The 19,971-nt window shown below is 43.6% G+C and overlaps 1 protein-coding gene across 1 annotated transcript in view; it reads right to left on the bottom strand.

The window, feature by feature from the left end:
* The window catches only part of LOC144269231 (guanylate cyclase soluble subunit beta-2-like), a 37,513-nt gene extending 25,553 nt beyond the window's left edge, over positions 1-11,960 (bottom strand). Inside the window, exons 1-6 of the mRNA XM_077825160.1 lie at positions 11,904-11,960; positions 11,145-11,218; positions 7,355-7,449; positions 4,567-4,727; positions 3,681-3,780; positions 262-458 (exon numbers count right to left, since the gene is read on the bottom strand). Coding sequence (XP_077681286.1) covers positions 262-458; positions 3,681-3,780; positions 4,567-4,727; positions 7,355-7,449; positions 11,145-11,218; positions 11,904-11,960 — 684 coding nt within the window. The remainder of the gene's footprint in view (positions 1-261; positions 459-3,680; positions 3,781-4,566; positions 4,728-7,354; positions 7,450-11,144; positions 11,219-11,903) is intronic.
* Positions 11,961-19,971: the final 8,011 nt, after the last annotated feature.

Raw genomic sequence — 19,971 nt, 5'->3', positions numbered from 1 at the left:
TCCAGAGCTTTACAGGCCTGATGCCCCACTGCCTTGCACCTGGTGTAGACCTTACTCCTCCGTGAAATACATCCACTTTGCCCTCATTTTACATAGGAGCAAGATAGACTCAGACTCACCATCCTCAATCCAGCTCTAAACTGAAAGGGAGAATGTGTGGATTGTTTGCCTTAAAAATATCTCTTGTAAATTAAGAGAAACCGGACAGGCACAGAAAACTGGAAGTAAACCTCCCTCATTTCCATACATGATTTACTGCACCTCTTTATCTTTGTGGGAGTCTCCGCTTTCTGGATTTGTTGTCTTTTTGGTTTTTCTCTTTGGCCTTTTTGCCTTCTGCAGAACAAGAAATATCACATGCTCCTTTTCCCCAGTGTGCTCCTTTTCTTCACTCTGAGTAAGAATTTCCATTGTCACTTCACTGTTGAAGAAGTCTCTGGCAACGGATTCTATGATACCTGAATCAGAAGATTTATATGGTGACCTATTCGTGTTAGCAAAACTTCTTCGGCTCCGTATCTCTTTTCTTCCTTGCCTAAGCTGTACCTCTCAGCAATCTCCACAATTGTATTATTTATACTCTAATATATTGGTATGAAAGATGCCATACAACATAACATTATAACCTGATTCTACATTGACTTTCACTGCTGCAAACCCACTGACATCAGTGATTCTGAAAACCATATTCTTGAATCTGTTATATCAGCATAAATCCTAAAGAACTTCAGTGTAGGCAGAATTCCTCCAAATTTACACCATTGTAACTGAGATCAGTCTCTGACTCTGAATTTAAAATTAATTCTGGAGTTAAAATTGTTCATAAAGTGCACCTTGTAGGTAAAGGTAACTTTTATTGTTCTGTTTCTAGAAGGAAAAAGCAAAATGGGTGTCCTACCCCAATGTAAACCAATGAGCATAATGTTCAGCTGACGTGTTAGATCTATTCAGATTTCTGTCTGTCTGTCTGTGGTATTTATAGAGTCCCCATCCTAGTAGTCGCTGGGCACCAGTTGTGTGACCCTGCAACAATTTGGATTTTATCAAGTTAACAAAGCCACACATACACACACAAACTAATAATCATATGTGCCCATGTTGATTCCTACATGTGGAAACAATGTTGCCCTTTAAAACCCCAGTATCTCATTACTACTGTCTCTTCAAAAGTGGGTGGGACATGGGACTTACACACTTCATAAGACCCTGTACTTCAGGTCTGGCCTAAATACAGACATTGCAGTGGTTTAACTAAAGAGGTGTTTTTCAATTTACCAATGCAAGCTGAACCAGTTATAAACCAGATTTAAATCAAATTAAGTGTGTCCATACAGGGGTTTGCACTGGTTTAACTAAATCAGTTTAAAAATATACCTTTAGTTAAACCAGTGCAACTTTGCACATAGATCAAACCTAAAGTCCTGCACACACTCTATGGCCCCCATCAATTCCCTTCCATGAGAGGAAGGGAGCCCCACAGCTGCTCTGAAAGGATCTCCTGACAGGAAGCTTAGGGAATGCTCCAACTCATAAAATTGTCATCCCTCAAGCATTTGTGCTTTTCTTCTCTGTGGGGAGAAACAGCTTAAGGTTCTTGTCAATTTTCTACCCAAGCACCTAATCAAAGTTCAGAGGCATGGGGATGTGCCAGTTGGGGGCAGAAACTGATGATGGAGTCTGGTATTTTCTTTGATGCAAACTTGCTTATTTACAAGCAATGGGAAAGGTCCTGCTCTTCCAAATGCAGGGTGAACCAGAAACAAAAGAATAGTTTCTTAACTTACAGCTCCAAGCCTCCCTAGCCAACACCAGATCTAAAACACTCGTCTCTAGCTTTTTCCCAGGTCATACACACAACTGGCTGTTGCTTTTGTGCTTTTTGCCTCATAGTCTGTCACTTTGTTCTGTGTCTGTACCCCAGCTTGTCTATTTCACATACTCATCTGATTGGAACTATTATCCAGTGGAACATTCCACCCAGTGCTTAATTTGTGCCAGGGCCATGGCACCTCTAGGCTTGACAGTTCATAGCCCTGGCACCTCTGGGCTTGCTGCATCAGTTTTGAATGTAAAAAAATTGCTTGAGCCCTCGCACCTAATTGCTTGAGCCCCAGCACCTCTTTCATTACAAATTAAGCGCTGCTTCCACCCAGCTGGGGCTAGTTTCTGGGCAGACTCTATTAGGCCTTGTTTTAGGTGTCCCCAACCCACCTGCCTTAATTGTCTCTTTCCACCGTCTCAAGTGAAGGGTGCATTCAGACATCAGTTTTAATGCAACCTGGAACAAGGTTTAACCCAACTCAAAACAGTACATAAAAACCCTGGAGGGTCCAAATACTGTCTTTGAAGGGCACCAAATAAGCCAAGAAGGGTGGTCTCAGCAATAAAGCCTAGGACTGGAGTCAGGCAGACTGGATGGGGCTCCATGCCACGTTAGTGCCTCATGGGAGTTGTAGTTTGGATGCCTCATGGTTCTTTTCTACTCTATCGGGTGGACATCTCCCATGATGCACTGAGGTGACTGCAAGAAGAGAGACCATGGTGTATCATGGGAGATTTAGTCCAGCCAGGGAGCCTGGCCCATTGAAGAAACTAGGGGCATGAGAAACCACGTCAGCATTTCTATGGGAGAAAACCTATTTTCTGACCATCTCCACTCTCACAAAATAGAGATGATTCTAGACCAAAATCCTCAATCTGAGCACCTGGAGACTAGGGAAATTTGGAGATGGATTCACAGCTGAAGTTTGTATCTCCAGCCCACCTCAGTCCCACATTAGTCTCCTCCCTCCCATATTAAGCAGCCAAATATGGATCCACCAACTTGCACTGGAGATGATCTGCTAAAGCAGAAGGAAAGGAAGCTGCTTCATCTGAATTCAGAAGCTGAGGCTGAGCACTGAAATGTTTTCTTCTTATTATTTATAGAGCACTGTCATTAGATATGCTGGCCCTTTAGGGGAGCCTACAGACTAAGTAAGGACCTGGTTCTGGTTCAGCCCATAATTAAGTTAATTCATTCATTTGTAGGCCAGGAACCATGTGACAATTTCCACACACACACACCCTTTGTTTTGGACTTTTGTAATCTTCTTGTAGAAGCCCTTGTAGTTTGGCCAGCAGGCTAAACCACATTAACTATCCAGTTGCTGAGGGGAAACTGAGGCACGGCTGTATCTGATGTTGGACGAGGTAAGTAAGCAATTGCACACAACAGAATAAGGCACTTTACAAACAAGAAGACAGGTCCCTGCCCCAAACACCTTACAATCTAGACAGACAATGTACTGCTAAAGCAACATGGAAAACAAAGTGACTGGTGGCATTCAATACATGTCCTGTTGGTCCCACCATTTTTGTCTAATTCCCTTTTAAACTAAATATTCCAGCATCCTTTTGTTAATGCTTCATTGTACGGGAGTACTAAGAGTCATGGGCCTTTTGGAAGAAGCGTGTCTTAAGGAAGGGTTTCAAGGAGGAGAAGAGGAACGTGCAGATGGAGAAAAGCATGAAGGGGCTAACTTTTCAAAAGGGAAAAGAGAAAGGAGCAGAGAGATGCAGGAACTAAGCTGAACATGGCCTTGAAGGTGAGGACTCAAAGTGCTGAAGTCCCAGGGAGCCCTGAGTGACAGATATCTGAGAGCACACTATGGCCTAGTATGAAATAATATTGGTTTTACCTGGGACAATATGACACAGGCCTCTCCTGTCAGAATAGTAGTGAAGTAACATTGCCCCGTCGGTCCTCTTTTCCACGCGAAATGATGGTGCATTCATTTCCTAAGTAAGGATACGAGAGACCTCAGTACACCTGCATAGTCATCTGTCCTAGAGATGTCACTGAACTATGCTGATTTACACCAGTTGAGGGTCTGGCCCACTATTTCATCAATTACTTCAAAGACATAAAGACTTATCAGCAAACTGAAAACTGGCATGAAAAAAAATCTAACCTGTTGGACTAGGGCATTGTCTCTTGTTTGCTTGAGGGATTTTTGGTTTTGCACTCTGAGTATTTGTTCATGGGATGCTGGGGTAGGTTCGGCACGTTCCATCATTGCCATGCCATTTTAGTGAACACAAGAACCAGAGGTGGCCACAGGATGTTTTGAACTCTCTCAATTGTACCTGCAAATCTGCTGTTAGGCATTTAGGGGCAAATCCTTCCAACACATAGAAGCACACTCCTTTGGCAGAGGAACCACTGCAATGCTGTTGCAAAGGGGAGAGGTAAGCCTTGGGAAAGCAACATAGAGAGGGGTGTACAGCTCCCTTGGGGCTTCCAGGGTGGCTACCTCCAAGGGGACTTGGGATGGACCAGAGTGGACACGAGAAGGGCAAAGCTGGAGGATCTGGCAATGCCATGCAGAGATGGGTTTGTAAAACCCTTTAGGGTGGAATAGCTTGAGACTTTCAATTCCACTGCCAGCACGTGGGCTGATGGGGAGGATTCCCCATCTTCTTACAGTAGCAGGATGGTAGGGAGAGGATTTCTTCCATAAAGCACAGAACTAGAAAAATTGCCAGGGAGCGGAGCAATTTACATCCACAGAAAGAAGACAGTACCTGATAAGACAATGCAAGGTAACTATGAAGGGCATCTAGATTCTCGATAAATTCGGTTAGATTCCCTCCCAAAGTCCGTAGCATTCGATCATAGCCAGACATCTTACAGAAAGTAAAGAAATATTCTCCAAAAAGTTTCAGCACTACGTCTTCTGAAACATCTGTGTAAAAGATATTCGGATTTACAACTGTGCAATGCTATCTATACCCTGTGACCTGACCCAAGCTTTAAGGTCTGAAACGGACACAGGCAAATGGCCAAGGCCCCCACGTGACCTATTACAAAAATTGTTATGATCTGGTGGGTAGAGCTGGATGAAAATGTTTCTGGCAACAAGTTTATTTGCTGATAAATGCCATTTTGGCCAACCCAAAGATATTTGCAAATTTGTGTCGAGTTTGCCAGATTGTTTCGATGGAACCAAAAATTGAAAAAATGTTTCCGACTGGAGTCACAGAACGGATGGAGGAAGAAGTGGTTGGCTTCTCCTTAGAAGCTATGGCCTAGTGCTTAGGGCTCTCTTCTGGATGTGGCTTCAATTCCTTCCCCTGCCTGATATGAAGAAGAGATTTGAACTTGTATCTCCCACATTGTAAGAGAGTACCCTAGGCGGTGGGTTACACTGTTATGGGTCTCCCTGTCGTTCCTGTTCCACTTTTTGTAAATAATCAACAGAGCAGGGACTGCAGCTTGGTTGTCCCAAATCCTAGGTGACTATCCTAACCACCAAGCTAAAGAGTCATTCTCTTTCCCTGGCCCAATGACTATTCATAAGTAACTATGACTTGCCACTGTGAATGACAATAAATAGCCATTGGGCCAGGGAAAGAGAAGGACTCTATAGCTTGATGGTTAGGGAGCTACTCCTGCAATGCAGGACTCCCGACTACAAATCCCTTCTCCACATTAGGAAGAGGGGGAATTGAAGACAGGTTTCCCCACATCCCGGGAAAGTGCCTTTACTCCTGGGCTAAAGCTTGTAAGGAGACCACTGCCTCCTCTTCCGCTAGCTAGTTTGTGGATCTAATCTGCCTTTGCATTTGTTAAAATACCTGCAACTGAAACAAAAAATGTTGAATTGGGCTTTTGACATTTTTTCCAACATTTCAATTCATCAGAAATTTTCAAAATTCTCATATTTGGTTCAACCTACTCTGAGACGTCAGTGAACCAAAAGATCCATTATGCACCCAGATCTACTGGTGGGAACAGTTTTCAGAGCTATGTCTATTTTTGACTTTAAATAAACCAGACCTTAATGAAGCTAGCAAAGAGGCATTATGGCCACACCCACAGCAGAAAATGTTGGCTGCAGTGTATGTTGGTGGAATCCATTACCTTCAGTGGGGTTAACCCTGGTTTACACTAGGGTAAATGAGTTTGAAATCAGGCTCTAGAATCTAGTTCATTTAATTTATGCTGCTTGCGCTCCACTTTATCAGGCCACTGTTTCCTTAATATCCCTGTGTTTGTTGCCATGTTGATTAAGCCGTACTGTCAAGGCTGGTACTAAACAGAGCTGTGGATTCCCTAATCCCCAAGAGTAAAACAGCTCTTTTGTGGACAAGGAAAACAGATAAGAGGTATCAGGATGGAGTAATTTAAGACCATGTTGACTCCTGGGGTTAATACCATGCTACAAATCCTACATCCCAATACAGCTGCCTGCAACAGCCATGCTTTAGACCAGGGATCGCAGTGAATTTTTCTACATTTAAAAAAAAAGAGAGAGAGAGAGATGACTCTCTTTTGGAACTGTAGTGTTCAGTAACCGGCCAGCTAGGCCCACCCTGTTCTATAGCACCTCTTATCCAAATGCCAAGAGAATAGTGTACCATCTGATCAGTGTCTCATGACAACAAAGCTTGCAAAACTTAGACGTGTGAAAGCCTCACATCTCATCACAAATTCACTTGGCGAGAACCTCGGAGTCACAGCTCTCGTGAAGGTTTGGGCAGATGGGGGTAAAGCTTTGTGTTTAGACCTGACAAGCCAGTGGCCCTCTTTCCTCCAGTTGTCCTCTCTCCCCTCCATCCCCAACAACGGCCTCTCTCTGGAGAAGCCACAGGGACATCTCCAAGGCCCTCTAATGTAAGCAGGAGGGTTGTACTGGGGTATCCTCTGTGGGAGGCTGGAGATAACAAGGGGCCAGCTCTGGGGATTCCTGGAGGTCACTGATCTCCAGCCTCCAAGTGCATTTATGGGGTCATTTCCCGCTTCTACAAACAAATAGCAAGGTTCAGTTTGGGAAGCCCTTTGTAAACAAACTGCTGCAGATCTCTCTCAGCCCCAGCGCAGTGGAAAAGCTCCACAGGACTGGCTGCTCCCTGGCTGGCCCCTAACGCAGCTGCTCTTGGGAGCACTCAGTGCTCGGAGACAATCAGCTCCAAAGTGCTGGCAAATGCAGCAATGTGCAGCAGGCAGGCTCAGCGCAAAAGCTACCAGACTTGCAGGGCTCCTACCACCCCTAGCCAGGCACTCCAAAGGGAGGGGGCTGGGCCATGGACCAGAGCTAGCTGGGCAAGAAGGGAGCACCCGCTGCCTCATCCTTCTCGACCACACACCTTGCACACTCCTCATGCTATGCAGCCCCCAGGAGATGTTGCATGAGCCCTACCAGAGCTTCCCCTTGTATAGTGCAGCTCCACAGTGCATCCAGTGGGGGGCGCATTGTGTTACTGCCATGATCTGGCCTCTTGGCCAGCCAGGGACAGTGTCAGTGTGAAGAGCACTGAGTAAATGGTCAGTGCTCAATAAGCCAGCAATCAGGTAATGAGCAGTCCTTACCCACGATTTTGCAGGCTTCTTGGATCAGCTTCAGAGTAATAACGTCATCATACACAGTGTAAGTCATGAAGGTGTCTTGGACCTCTGCCTGTGTTCTGAAAAAACCCAGAAAATTAAGATTTATGATAACACAGAAGGGAAACCACTCAGACTGGTCACTGCCTGAAACCAATCCATCCATCAACAGAACTGAATACAGTGAAACTAGGCCAGAGTTACCGAGAAAGCAGGTTCCAGCATATTCCAAATCTCCATATGGTTATGTGAGCAAGTCCCCAAGAAGAAACTGCAACAGCAAAGCAGAAAGTCACTGAATGCTCCCAATTGTTCCTTGGCACGTGAGCCTAGAATTTCCTGGAGCAGGGTCTGAAGGAGCACAGAGGGGAACCTGAATGCAAGGGAAGAGTTCCTCTGTGCTGGCCATAAGAAGTCTGGTTATTAAAACTTGAAAGCGGGTGGAAGAAGATAATCACATGCTCAGTGAGGAAGGAAACTTTATTAATGCTTAATATTTTAGAGAAGGGGCTTCAAGCCAGTTCATCCTAGGCCCTCTCCTCACCAGTGCAGAGCTAGATGCTTGTTCTTCGGGTGGGGGGAGACAAGAGGAGAGGGCAATCCCTGGCCGCTCTGGTTAAGAAAACAATGCAGAAACCAACAAACAATTACTATATTCAAAATATGTTATTAGCTACCATGATTAGGGACTGTTTGTATCACAGTAGCAGCTAGTGGCCCTAAGTAAGATCAGGGCCCCATTGTTCCAGGCACTGTACAAGCACATAGTAAGAGAGAGTGCCTGGCCTGAAAACCTTGCAGCCTGCATAGACAAAGAGTGAGAAGAAGATAATAATCCTGTTTATTTTATAGGTGGGGAACTCAGGCACAGATTAAGGACAAGATTTTCAGGAATTCTACACTCTGGGTGCCGAATTTAAAGACACTTCAAAGGGGCCTGATTTTCAGGTGTCTCAGGTTGCACACTGAAAATCGCTAGTGCCTTTTGGAAGCTCTTGGCTTAAGTGATTTGACTATAGTCACATAAGAAGCCTCTGGTAGAGGATGAGATTTGAACCTGTGTCTACTCAATCCTAGCCCACACAACAAGCCTTTCTCTCTTAGGGAAAGCTCCCTGTGTAAACAGGACCTAACATCACTCCCCTCCATAAATCAGCCAGTAGCAGTAGGCACTGGGAGTACCTTTCCCAGCCCTGAAGAAGAGCTCTGTGCAGTTTGAAAGCTTGTCTGTCTCACCAACAGAAATTGGTCAGTAAAAGATATTCCCACACCCGACTTGTCTTTCTAGTTATGATATCAGTCAGATTTGGTGACATGCCCAGTGCATTCAATGTTCTTCCCCACCCAGCCACCAAGGGTTGGTTTAATTTGCGTTTCTGACTTTTACTGTTGGTTTAGTGAGCACCATACATGTGCTCAGCTCTATGCAAACAATAGAGAAAGAGACAGTCCCTGTCCTAATGGTCTTTCAAGCTTCTCCAGTGCTTTATTTGGGATCATGGATTAGTGTTCACGCTAGTTCCGCCTCTTTCTGCTCATTCTCCAGAGTGTTAAGCATGTCTCCGGTCCTCTATTCTGTGGACTGCTATACAGTAATCCACTGCACTGGGAGATCTCTAGAGCATTGTATCACTTCACAGGATGCATTAGCATTATTGTATATGAGCCCTGTGTGGCGAACTTTTAAAGCAAAACCATTTTAGTAGCTAATAGTGGAAAATTGGAGAACAGTCTGACTAACTTGGGTATTTCTGGCAGGCCTGCAGGCAGAATGCAAGTAAATTCTGAACGATAAAACTGTTATCAGCCCAACATAAGAGGAGTTGCCAGATTTAGACAATGATGTATGTGAGACCCAACATAAGCATGTGTGTGTGCTGAAGAGAGCCAAAAAAACTCTGCAAATGTCACAGTACACTCTGCTTTGCTAGAGCAGGCATCAGAGGCCAAGAAGTTGATTCTTGGATCTTTGTGCAAATTGTGATAGTTCAAACTTGCATCAAGAGCCCTGTCTATTATTTCAGATCAACTTCTGCTCCCACTTACACCAGTATAAATAACTCCAGATTTACACCTATGTAACTAAGTTAATTTGGCTGTGTGTCTCATCTTAATATTAGGTTAAGCAGCACTTCAGGTCAATGTGAATGTTTTTCAAGGGAATGGAAGTGCATGCCATGCAAACCACCTAACAAACAACCACCTGATCTATCATTTCTGAAACTACAAGTGTGAGACCTCACTATTAATGTTTCCATTAGTATAGGCATTTCTATGGTGCTCATTGCTGTGGTATTTTATAATTTAGTACTCCTCATGAACACGACCACTTCCAAAGACAAGGTAATGAGCTCTCTTAATAATATGCTGTAAAGCTTGTGAGTGTTTCTCCCTTATTATACATTTATTCTTTGTAATCTCATAGCACGACCATTCCTCCTAGCTATGAAATAGGGCTGTATGGAGGTAACCTGCATGAGATTTCCATTATGGAGGCTTTCCCATTCATTCCATTGGGGAAGATGTGATCACCACTCCCTAGTCACAAATATCCCAGCATCTGCTTAGACCTTGGGAGATCTGCTAGAGGCCCAGCACAGCAGGACCATTTGCATGGAGACCCTGTGTCTCTGCACTGGCTCCAAGAAGTCCTGGCTCCTCGCTCCCTACCCCATGGCCACACAACTCTAGTGGTCTGATGCTCCAAGAGTTGCCCCTGTCCACCACTCTGGCGCCTCTGGCGCTCCTCCTCCACACAAAAGAGGAAAGGCCGTGGAAAGTCCATAAAACAACATGAAAAGTGGCTCACTTTAAGCTATAAAAAAGGGGGGTATGATAGAGGTCTATAAAATCATGACTGGGGTGGAGAAAGTAAATTAGGAAGTGTTATTTACTCCTTCTCATAACACAAGAACTAGGGGTCACCAAATGAAATGAATAGGCAGCAGGTTTAATACAAACAAAGGGAAGTACTTCTTCACCCAACACACAGTCAGTCTGCGAAACTCTTTGCCAGAGGATCTTGTGAAGGCCAAGCCTATAAGAGGGTTCAAAAAAGAACTAGATAAATACATGGAGGATAGGTCCATCAATGGCTGTTAGCCACGATGGACAGGAATGGTGTGCCTAGCCTCTGTTTGCCAAAAGCTGGGAATGGGCGACAGGGGGATGGATCACTTGATGATTACCTGGTCTGTTCATTCCCTCTGGGCACCTGGCATTGGCCACTGTCAGAAGACAGGATACTGGGCTAGATGGACCTTTGGTCTGACCCAGTATGGCCATTCTTATGTTCTTCTTTATTGTTGCCTAATCCAACAGGTAAAAAACCAAGTCTCGTGCTTCCATTGAAATTACGTGGGGCTAGTTTTACAATATGTGATAAATGACATTATGATATACTAGAAATGAACTACCGGAGGGAGAAGGTTAAGGTGGCAGAAGGTAAGGGCATTCTGAGTCTCAGGGACAAATCGCTCTCTGGTGTAACTCCACTGGCGTTAGTAAATAACATTTTGGATGAATTTGCCTCTCATGGGCTCTGTTCTGATTTATGCTGAACACCACTCCCTCAGCTGCAGCGGGGATGTAACTCAGCCCAGAATTTGGCACGCTCGGCTCATACTTAATTGTAGCAGTGAAACATAGAGCTGTGTGGGCCTGAATTGTATTTATAATGGTCAACAGGACACAATCAAATTTTAATCCTCTTTGGCTCCCATGATGGAAGCCCCAAGTCATCAGTACTGCTCTTTTTAAAGGATCAAATACTTACTTGAGTGTTTCCCATGTCTCTTCACCAAATTTCTCTATAATTAGAGATTTCAGGCAGGTGTTGATAAATCCGTACTATGGGAGAGAAGACATTAGCATTATGCCTAATGGAACGTGGGAAAAGATCCCTTAATGGGCTGGTTAAGTAAAATGAAATGACAACCCCTTTGGGGAAACAATTATGTCTTTCCCCCATTTCTTGTTAAGTTTGTTTATTTAATAGCACTGCTCATTCCTGCCTTCATGCAAAACTCCCTGAGACTTGTTCTCTACACAGCAGTAGTTCTGGTTTCCATAGAGAAAACATATTAACTAAACTTTAAAGCCAGCATGCAATTAAGAATGGTTACAGAACGTTGTTTTCAGTTACGCTGAATTCTTTTGGATCATGCAGCACTGATATGGTTAAAGGATAGATGAAAGCAGGAAATTAACAGCGCTTATGTCAGCCTCAAGACTTGATTGAAAGGCAAATATATTTTAGTTGTAAAATACAGTATAGTTAGTGTCTAAATCTGATCTGAGAAACTAGGTATTGAACATAAAAAGAAGAGTAATGCTGAAAGACACTTACCATGGTGCTGCTGTCTGCTTGCTGAGTGTGCAGGGCAGGTGCTCTAGGTTGTGCTGGAGTGAGTGAGTTGTTTCATCACACCAGCAGTGAGAGCCTGGTTCTTTTAACAGATCAACTTGGACTGTCAAGAGCCCATCGCACACAAAACAGAAAGATCCACAGGGAAATCAGAAACTAATCATTTACCTGGCCATGGATCCTCTCCAAACAGAGCTTTGCATTATAGCGCAGAAAGTCCAGCATGGAGGTAATCAGAGGAAAAGTGGTGCTTAGGCTGAGGTGGAAATGACTATTTTAATGTAAAATTCTGAAACTGTTCCACGGGCTCAGCCTCTCATACAATGCACTTGAACTACAGATTCAGGGAGTTTGTTGATCACTCGTTTAAGCCCTCTCCAGATAGGGATCAGTGCTATCTGTTTGTATTTGTCTTAGGTGCCCTAGAAATGCCTGTCACCCTAATATCCAAGTACCATGCAATAACCAAAGGTAGCAGTGAGTGTGTGCCTGCAAAGACAGTATGTTCAGTCTCCCCTTACTCTGGTCCACGCTGGGTCTACTTCTTCCTTCGACTCTGTCTCATCTCACCATATCAATGGAATAACTCCAGACCTACACTGGCGTAACAGAGATCAGACTCTGGCCCCTTAAATCATACTTGGATGTGAAATAACAAGTTTGAAATCTTACCACGAGGGAAGAGATGAGTGATGAGATCTTATCACAGGGAAATGTCCATCGAAAATGCCATGCTGCCATGTACAGGCACCCCCTGTCCGACAATACAGTTTATGAATGATGAACAGATGCAGCCAGAGGCACTTTTGAGAATGTCACAGCAGCAGCATTTCTAATATTGCCGTGTCATTCCAAGAAGTGTTGCTTATCCTGAGGTGTCCCTATTGTTTGGGCGCATCAGTAAGAAATAGCTGCCCTACAGGGATGGGGTGATCAGCAGGAACCTTGTGCAAAGAGAGTAGAAATCTTACAAGGCTGCAGGATAGGCTGTTGTTAGCATTATGTTGCTCACATAACTTGCATTTGCCATCTTGACAATTGAAGCTCTGGCCTGAATCAAACCTGTTGTCAGTGAGTGTAATCCCATGGGTATAAATGCAATTGCATCTGTCTCCGCTAGCTCTAGATTTGGTCTTACAGTTCAGCTTTTCAAAGGTATTTAGATACCTAAAGATGCAGATAGACATCTAACCTGCTTACTCACTTTTGGAAACTCCCACTGGCCACCTAAATATCTTTGAAAATCAGGCCCTAAATGTGTAATGTCAATGCACTGAATGGCTGAAACTGTTGGCTAAATTCTGCTCTTGCTGGATGTATTCCATTTGTTCCATTCCCTTGACACAATTAAATTACTCCAGATTTAGCCCACTGGAACTGAGGACAAAAACCAGCCCTGTATCTTTGAAACTGCATTAAAAGTGATGCATCAGTTAGGTATTTGGATTGATCTACCACATTTTTACTTTAATGTGATGGATCAGTCTAAATAACTAACCGGATGCTTAAGCTACAGCTGTCTTGTAAATAAAACTGGGTATTTTATTTGCCATCAATCCCCTTCTCCGTTTTGTCATTCCCCATGGCACAAGAGTTGCAGACAATAGTAATTTTTTTGTTTTTTAACAAGGACATAATTCTTCATATATTAAATTAGAAGGAAGCCCAGACTGAAACCCTGGATTTGAACAGCCCCAAAACTTTTGGGAAGTTTGGCTCTTAAGCTAACTAGGCCTCTCCCATATCAAAATAACTGTCTCAATTAAAACTCTGGCTCTGGACTTCGGGGAACTGCAGAGCCAGGGATGAATCTTGTGGCTGAGTCTCATCTCGACATTAAACTCTGAGGATTTAATCCTTCCTCGGTTCCCTATTTTTAATCCAACTCTCTTCCCTGAGAACACAAAATCACTTTTAAAAATGCCTTTACTATGTCCAGTGCACTTCCCCAGCAAAGTGAGTGGTGAGGTGCCTGGTCAGCAGCTCAGACAGGATTTGCTGATGTCTCCAGTTTTTCCTGTGGTGTCGCAGGCATTCATTTCAAAGGGAAATCTCCGTGGAAGAATGAGGAAACTCACTTAAAGAACTAAAGTAAATTGGAAACTGCCAAATAAACGTTTATGAATTAAGGACATTAAAAATGAGTAGTGTATGTGTTTATGCATCTATACACACACACACACACACACTGAATGTCTGTTGACCAAGTAGGACAAAACACTTCAATTTCCCTTTTCTTTTGCTGATCATAGAAATATGACGACTGCGGAATTGCTAGGAATTAAGTGCCACCGTGTGGCCGAGGGACAGTTCAAGCTGCAGTTCTAGAAACCTCCCGCAAGAGCTGCTATGAGATCATGTCTAGCGGGTCAGGGTGCTGTCAGCTAATAGCATTGGCTATTAAAGCTCATTCACGCATTTCATTCTATCTGTCCTTGCTGTGCAGTGTCACTTTCAATGAGCGCAGGCTTTTAGTAAGGTCCGTCAATCTCACTTTAAAGAAAACAATATAACTTAAAACTTTGATTCCATAGACTCCGTTTGGTTTTAAGGCATCTCTAATGGGTCCTCTTGTCTATTGCCCTGTACCAGGGTCTTATAACTATTCCTGAGTTATCCCTAAAGGATGTTTCTCTATTCTAGTCTTGAAACGTGCCACATTTTTATGATAAAAGTAATGATGAATTGTAGTTACTGTATTAAAACTACTTATCAGTGGAAGAGTGTATGGTGGAGCTACCTGTTAATAGATTATGAATGAGTTTGCCCACCACAAAAGAAACCAGTACTAATCTGGTAATAGACCTTATCTGCTGTGTCATGCCAATCTGAAAGAATCAAGCAACATGGGCAATATCTTTTGTGCTGCCCATTGCTCAAGAAGATACTGTTCATATTATACTCAGTAAAAAGCTGGATCAACCCCACTGACTTCAGCCCACATCTTGAGAGTTTGTAGACTGTGAAAAATACACAACTGTGAAGCAAGGAATTCACAACACAACAGAGCTTGTAAATTGGACAAATCAATTAGTGAGAGATTTTGCTCATGCTCAGATAAATTGGTTAGTCGCTAAGGTGCCACAAGTACTCCTTTTCTTTTTGAGTTCGCACCTGTCTTTCTCTTGCATTCACACACACACACCCCTAGGAAATTAAATGTAAAGAAACTAACCTTAATGCAATCTCAAGGGTTCAGGATCAAGTGCCACAAAGGAAATCCCTAAAATGAAAGTTTTTCTGGCAACTAACTCAGTGACATTGCGTACATGGAGTATTTTTCATTCCTCTTTCTCTTGTTGTACATAAATGTTTGTCCCTTACATCTCCTTATTAACATAGCCTTAAAAAGAGGATGCACTGTGCAGCTGCATTAATGTTACTGGAACAACTTTCACTCCTGAACTTTGGGCATTTCTTGATGTCTGAGAGTTTGTCTTCTCATGTTGCCAGCTTCTTGCTTTTCACATGCTCTTGCTCCTTCTTCCAACTCCCTCGTCTCTCCTACGGCTATATGGCAGGCTCTGAAGTAGTGGCTCTGGGAATGACCTGTGCCCTGGCTCTGTGGGCTGCATTCACTGCGCTTTAAATAGTGTCCTGACTTATTCAGAGGTGCAGAGTAGAGCTGGGTGAATAGCCAATTATTTTATTTTATCGTTTGGTTGGCTGGCAGTTCCAAAAACTCGGGCACAAAAATCAGTTTGTCCTGAACTGAAAATTCTGCCTCATTTTATTTTAGGGCACTCTTTAAAATAAAAGTCCAGAAAAAAACGTCACAAGACAGCTGGAGGAGGTGGTGCCAACCTTATAACTGTCAGTGCACTCACCCAGGGCCAATTTCCCCCTCGGTCTGATGGGAAGCAAAGATTTTAACTGAGGTGTCCTTCACTGCAGGTGAGTGTCCTACCCACTGGGATATGGGATATTTTGGTATGGGGGAGCTCTCCCAGCCTCTCCTGTTGAAGCTGTTCCATCATGTATCAAATAATGTAATAGTTGAAAAAAGGATACAGTTAAATTCATGTACCTCTTCCCCTTCACAGGAGTGGGGTGTGGAGGGGGGAAGTTGTACTGGTATAAATGTATTCCTATAAACATATAAAGTTGCTAGCCCAGTAAACTAATAACGTATTTCCTTGTGCGTAGGACTTCTCCTAGACATGCTTTTACAATGGCTGTGCTGACACCTTCTGTCTTAACTGTAACTGTACAGCACTGAAATATTCAAATTGGAGTGGACATCTTGTCCAGCTGCCAACTTCCATTACACACCCACCATCTGAACTACTTCTGCATCTGCCAATGATTTATGCAGAATGATGATCTAAACAAAGTGGTTTTACGTCCCATAGGCTTGATTTCTTCAGAAGACTTCTTCCCCCCTGAAGTTATTTGATTTTTAGTGTATTATTTCTTTCATTTCACAGCAGCCAAGGGGTGTGTATGTGTGAGAGCAATTAATACAAAGAATCCCTGTGATACTATGGCCCAACAGTGTCACAAGTGCTAGTCACTCGGAGTGAGCCTCGGGAATATTGGGACTTTGAAACAACAAAAGAAGAGACTCTCTCCTGAGAATCTGTCCCAGGTTTTACTGAGCCGAATGCATGCTGGGACAGGGCTTTGGGAGATCAGTGTTGTGTGAATACTCATATAGTGCAGATACGATCAATAAAGCTCCTCATTTTTTACCTTGCTATTGGGTCTCACTGGTTTGATTAAAGGAGCGCATCAGTAAACTCTTCCAGGGCTCTGGTACTCAGCAGTAGTATGAAGGAGCTCTTTTGCATGTGCACAGTTCTTTCATGATATTAGCAATAGACACGAAAAGTCTGATCTTGCACCTACTAAGGTCACTGCTAACACACCCATTGAAGTCAATGGTGCAAGCTCAAACCCTAATGCTGTTGTGACGAAGTGGGACTGTTCTTAATGTTTCCTCTGAATAGTGTGGGGGTGCCTCAGTTTCCCCTATGCAGTTCTTAAGTATCTAGGTGGTGGGATAAGGGTGTATGATCACTGCAGAGCCCTAGAGGGCAGGTGTGTGCAGGAGTCTGGACACAGAGAATGGCCGACACCCTGTTTCCTGGCCACTGATGGCCTGGGCCCTTCCCCCCTGCAAGGTGAGAGAGAAAGGGTTGGAAAACAAAGGAATCAGATGACGTCCTGGCCCGGGAAAGGAACAAAGCCCAGAGGAGGAGGGGCTGGAGGGAGTTTTCAGTTTGGGGCTGGCTGGGACATGGAGTGAAGGACAGATGTGGTTGTCTGGCTCACTGCCCCCCAAAATGGACCCAGCTGAGGGGTCCTGTTCTCTGCACCTACAAGCTCTGTTTTAGACCATGTTCCTGTCATTTAATAAACCTCTGTTTTACTGGCTGGCTGAGAGTCACATCTGACTGTGAAGTTGGGCTGCAGGACCCTCTGGCTTCCCCAGGACCCCGCCTGAGCGGACTCGCTGTGGGAAGCGCACGGAGGGGCAGAGGATGCTGAATGCTCCGAGGTCAGACCCAGGAAGGTGGAAGCTGTGTGAGCTTTGTGTCCTGAAGACAGTCTGCTGCCAGAGAGGAGACTTCCCCAGAGTCCTGACTAGCTTCATGGGGAGCAGTTCCAGAGCATCGCCCAGGGACTCCGTGACAGCTGTATGTTGTGTGCATGACCAAGCTCATGCTAACAGCACTGGTACTGAAGGGCACTTGCCCCACAGAAAAGTTCTGGGAGTGAAAGTATGAAAGGCAGCACCTTGCAATCAGGTTAATGAAGTGATCCATTAAATATGGAAATGAGGCACTCAGACCTTATCTTAAACTTTGAAAGGGGCTTTAATTAGGGAAGCTGCTTTTTTGTTTAGTTTAAATTTCCCTAAGTTTAATGAAGGGGGGATTTAAAGTAAAGGCTAAGAAAATTAGTCCAAAGAATTGTTAGGATGCCTTTTTGTTCTCTTAGTCATCAAACTAAAGCCCGTATATCACACAAGGGACTATGTGCTGCCCAGCAGTGGGAGCACCTCCACAGCACAGTGGCAACAAAATGACATGGTAGCCTTTCAAGGAGAGAGAAGATGGTATGAGTGGGAAGTGTTCAACTGGTCTGGTTTTGCCCACCCATGTGCATCTTTAAAATAAAAGCAAAATGACCAGTATATGAGTAAAATCTCTGAAATTGGCACTGAAGCCAATACAGAGGAGTTGAATATTGTTTAAAAGCCTTTTTATGATCCATGTTACCAATGTGTGTGTGTGTCTCATAATGTACTTTAATTACTGTTCTTCAGAAAGATTATGGGTTGGCTTTTCCATCACGCTCTGCCTCCTAAACACACCCTAGCAGCTTGAGGTGGTCAGAAGCCCAGTGGAAATGGCCCCCAGGGAATAGCCTCCTGCAGGTTCCTGGGACGGCATAGAGCTGCCAAAGTGACTTTATGCTACCCTCCCAGACCCCCAGCATAAGGGCTATGTCTGCGAAGAGAGGGTGTGTGGCAGAAGCATCCTGTGCTCCACCTCTTCTTGGTTGCTGAATGGTGCCTAGGAAACCATTGCAGCTGAGCTGATGTTAGAGCGGCCCTGAAGCAGTTTTATCCTTCTCTAAAGAGTGGGCAGGGCCACAATATGGGAGGTGCCAACGTGGTGGGGCAGGTAAGTAACAATGATCTCATAGAAGAACTGGCTGTAGAGGACCACCTTGGTTTGAGTGATCATGAGTTAATTTGGTTTTAACTAAATGGAAGGATAAACAAAAACAGATCTGCAACTAGGGTTCTTGATTTCAAAAATGTAAACTTTAAAGAAATTAAGGGAATGAGTTAGGGAAGTGGACCTGACTGAAAACCTCAAGGATCTGAATATGGAGGAGGTTTGGAATTACTTTAAGTCAAAGTTGCAGAAACTACCTACATCCCAAGCAAGGGGAAAAATTCATAGGAAAGTGTTGCAGACCAAACTGGATGAACGAGCATCTCAAATATGTTATTAAGAAAAAGCAGAAAGCCTAAAAGGAATGGTAGAAGGAATGGTTCAGCAAGGAAAGCTACTTCTTGGAGGTCAGGAAGTGTAGGGAAAAGATAAGAACTTCCAAAAGCTGACCAGAGTTGGACCTTGCAAAGGAAATTAAAACCAATATATAAATCTAAGGAAATAAGAAGTGGGACCACTAAACACTGAGGATGGGGTGGAGATCAAAGATAATCTAGGCATGGCCCAAAACCTACATGAATGCTTTGGCTCAGTTTTTAATGAGGTTAATGAGGAGCTTGGGGGCAATGGCAGGGTGGCTAATAGGAACAAGGATGTGGAAGTAAAAATTACCACATCCCAGGCTGAAGCCAAATTCAAACTGCTTAATGGGACCAAATTGGGGATCCTGAATAATCTCCATCCAAGAATATTAAAGGCACATGACATTGTAAGCCCACTAGCAAGGATTTTTTAATGACTCCGTAAACCTGGAGATTGTACCCTATGACTAGAGAATTCCAAATCTAGTATCTATATTTTTAAAAGGAAAAAAAAATAGTGATCTGGGAAACTACAAGCCTGTTAGTTTAACCTCAGTTGTATTAGAACCAATTTTGAAAGCGAAAGTCGTTAAAGACAGAGGTTAACAGTAATTGGGATTGAATACAACATGGTTTTACAAAAGGTAGATCGTGCCAGACCAACCTGATCTCTTTCTTTGAGAAGATAACTGATTTTCTAGACAAAGGAAATGCAGTAGGTCTAATCTGCCTGAATTTTAGTAAAGCAGTTGATACAGTTCCACATGGGAAATTATCCAATTATAGAAAATGGGGATTAATATGAGAATTAAAAGGTGGATAAAGGACACACTACAACAGGTCATGCTGAAAGGTGAACTGTCAGTCTTGAGGGAGGTTACTAGACGAGTTCCTCAAGGATCAATCTTGGAACCAATCTTATTTAACATTTTTATTACAGTCCTTGGCACAAAAAGTGGGAGAGTGCTAATAAAATGTACAGATGACACAAAGTTGAGAGGTATTGCCAATATGGAGGATGACTGGAATATCATACAAGAAGATACGGATGACCTTTAAAACTGGAGTAAAAGAAATGGGATGAAATTTAATAGTGCAAAGTGCAAGGTCATATAAGTAGGGACTAACAACTAGAATTTTTGTTATAAACTGGGGAGGCATCAGTTGGAAGCGACAGAGGGTGAGAAAGACCTGGGTGTATTGGTTGATCACAGGATGATTATGAGCCACCAATGTGATGTGGCC

Source organism: Eretmochelys imbricata, chromosome 1 (assembly GCF_965152235.1).
Source record: "Eretmochelys imbricata isolate rEreImb1 chromosome 1, rEreImb1.hap1, whole genome shotgun sequence".
Classification (NCBI taxonomy): domain Eukaryota; kingdom Metazoa; phylum Chordata; order Testudines; family Cheloniidae; genus Eretmochelys; species Eretmochelys imbricata.
The sequence above is the reverse complement of the archived record's forward strand: the minus strand, read 5'-3'. Positions and strand labels throughout refer to the sequence as shown.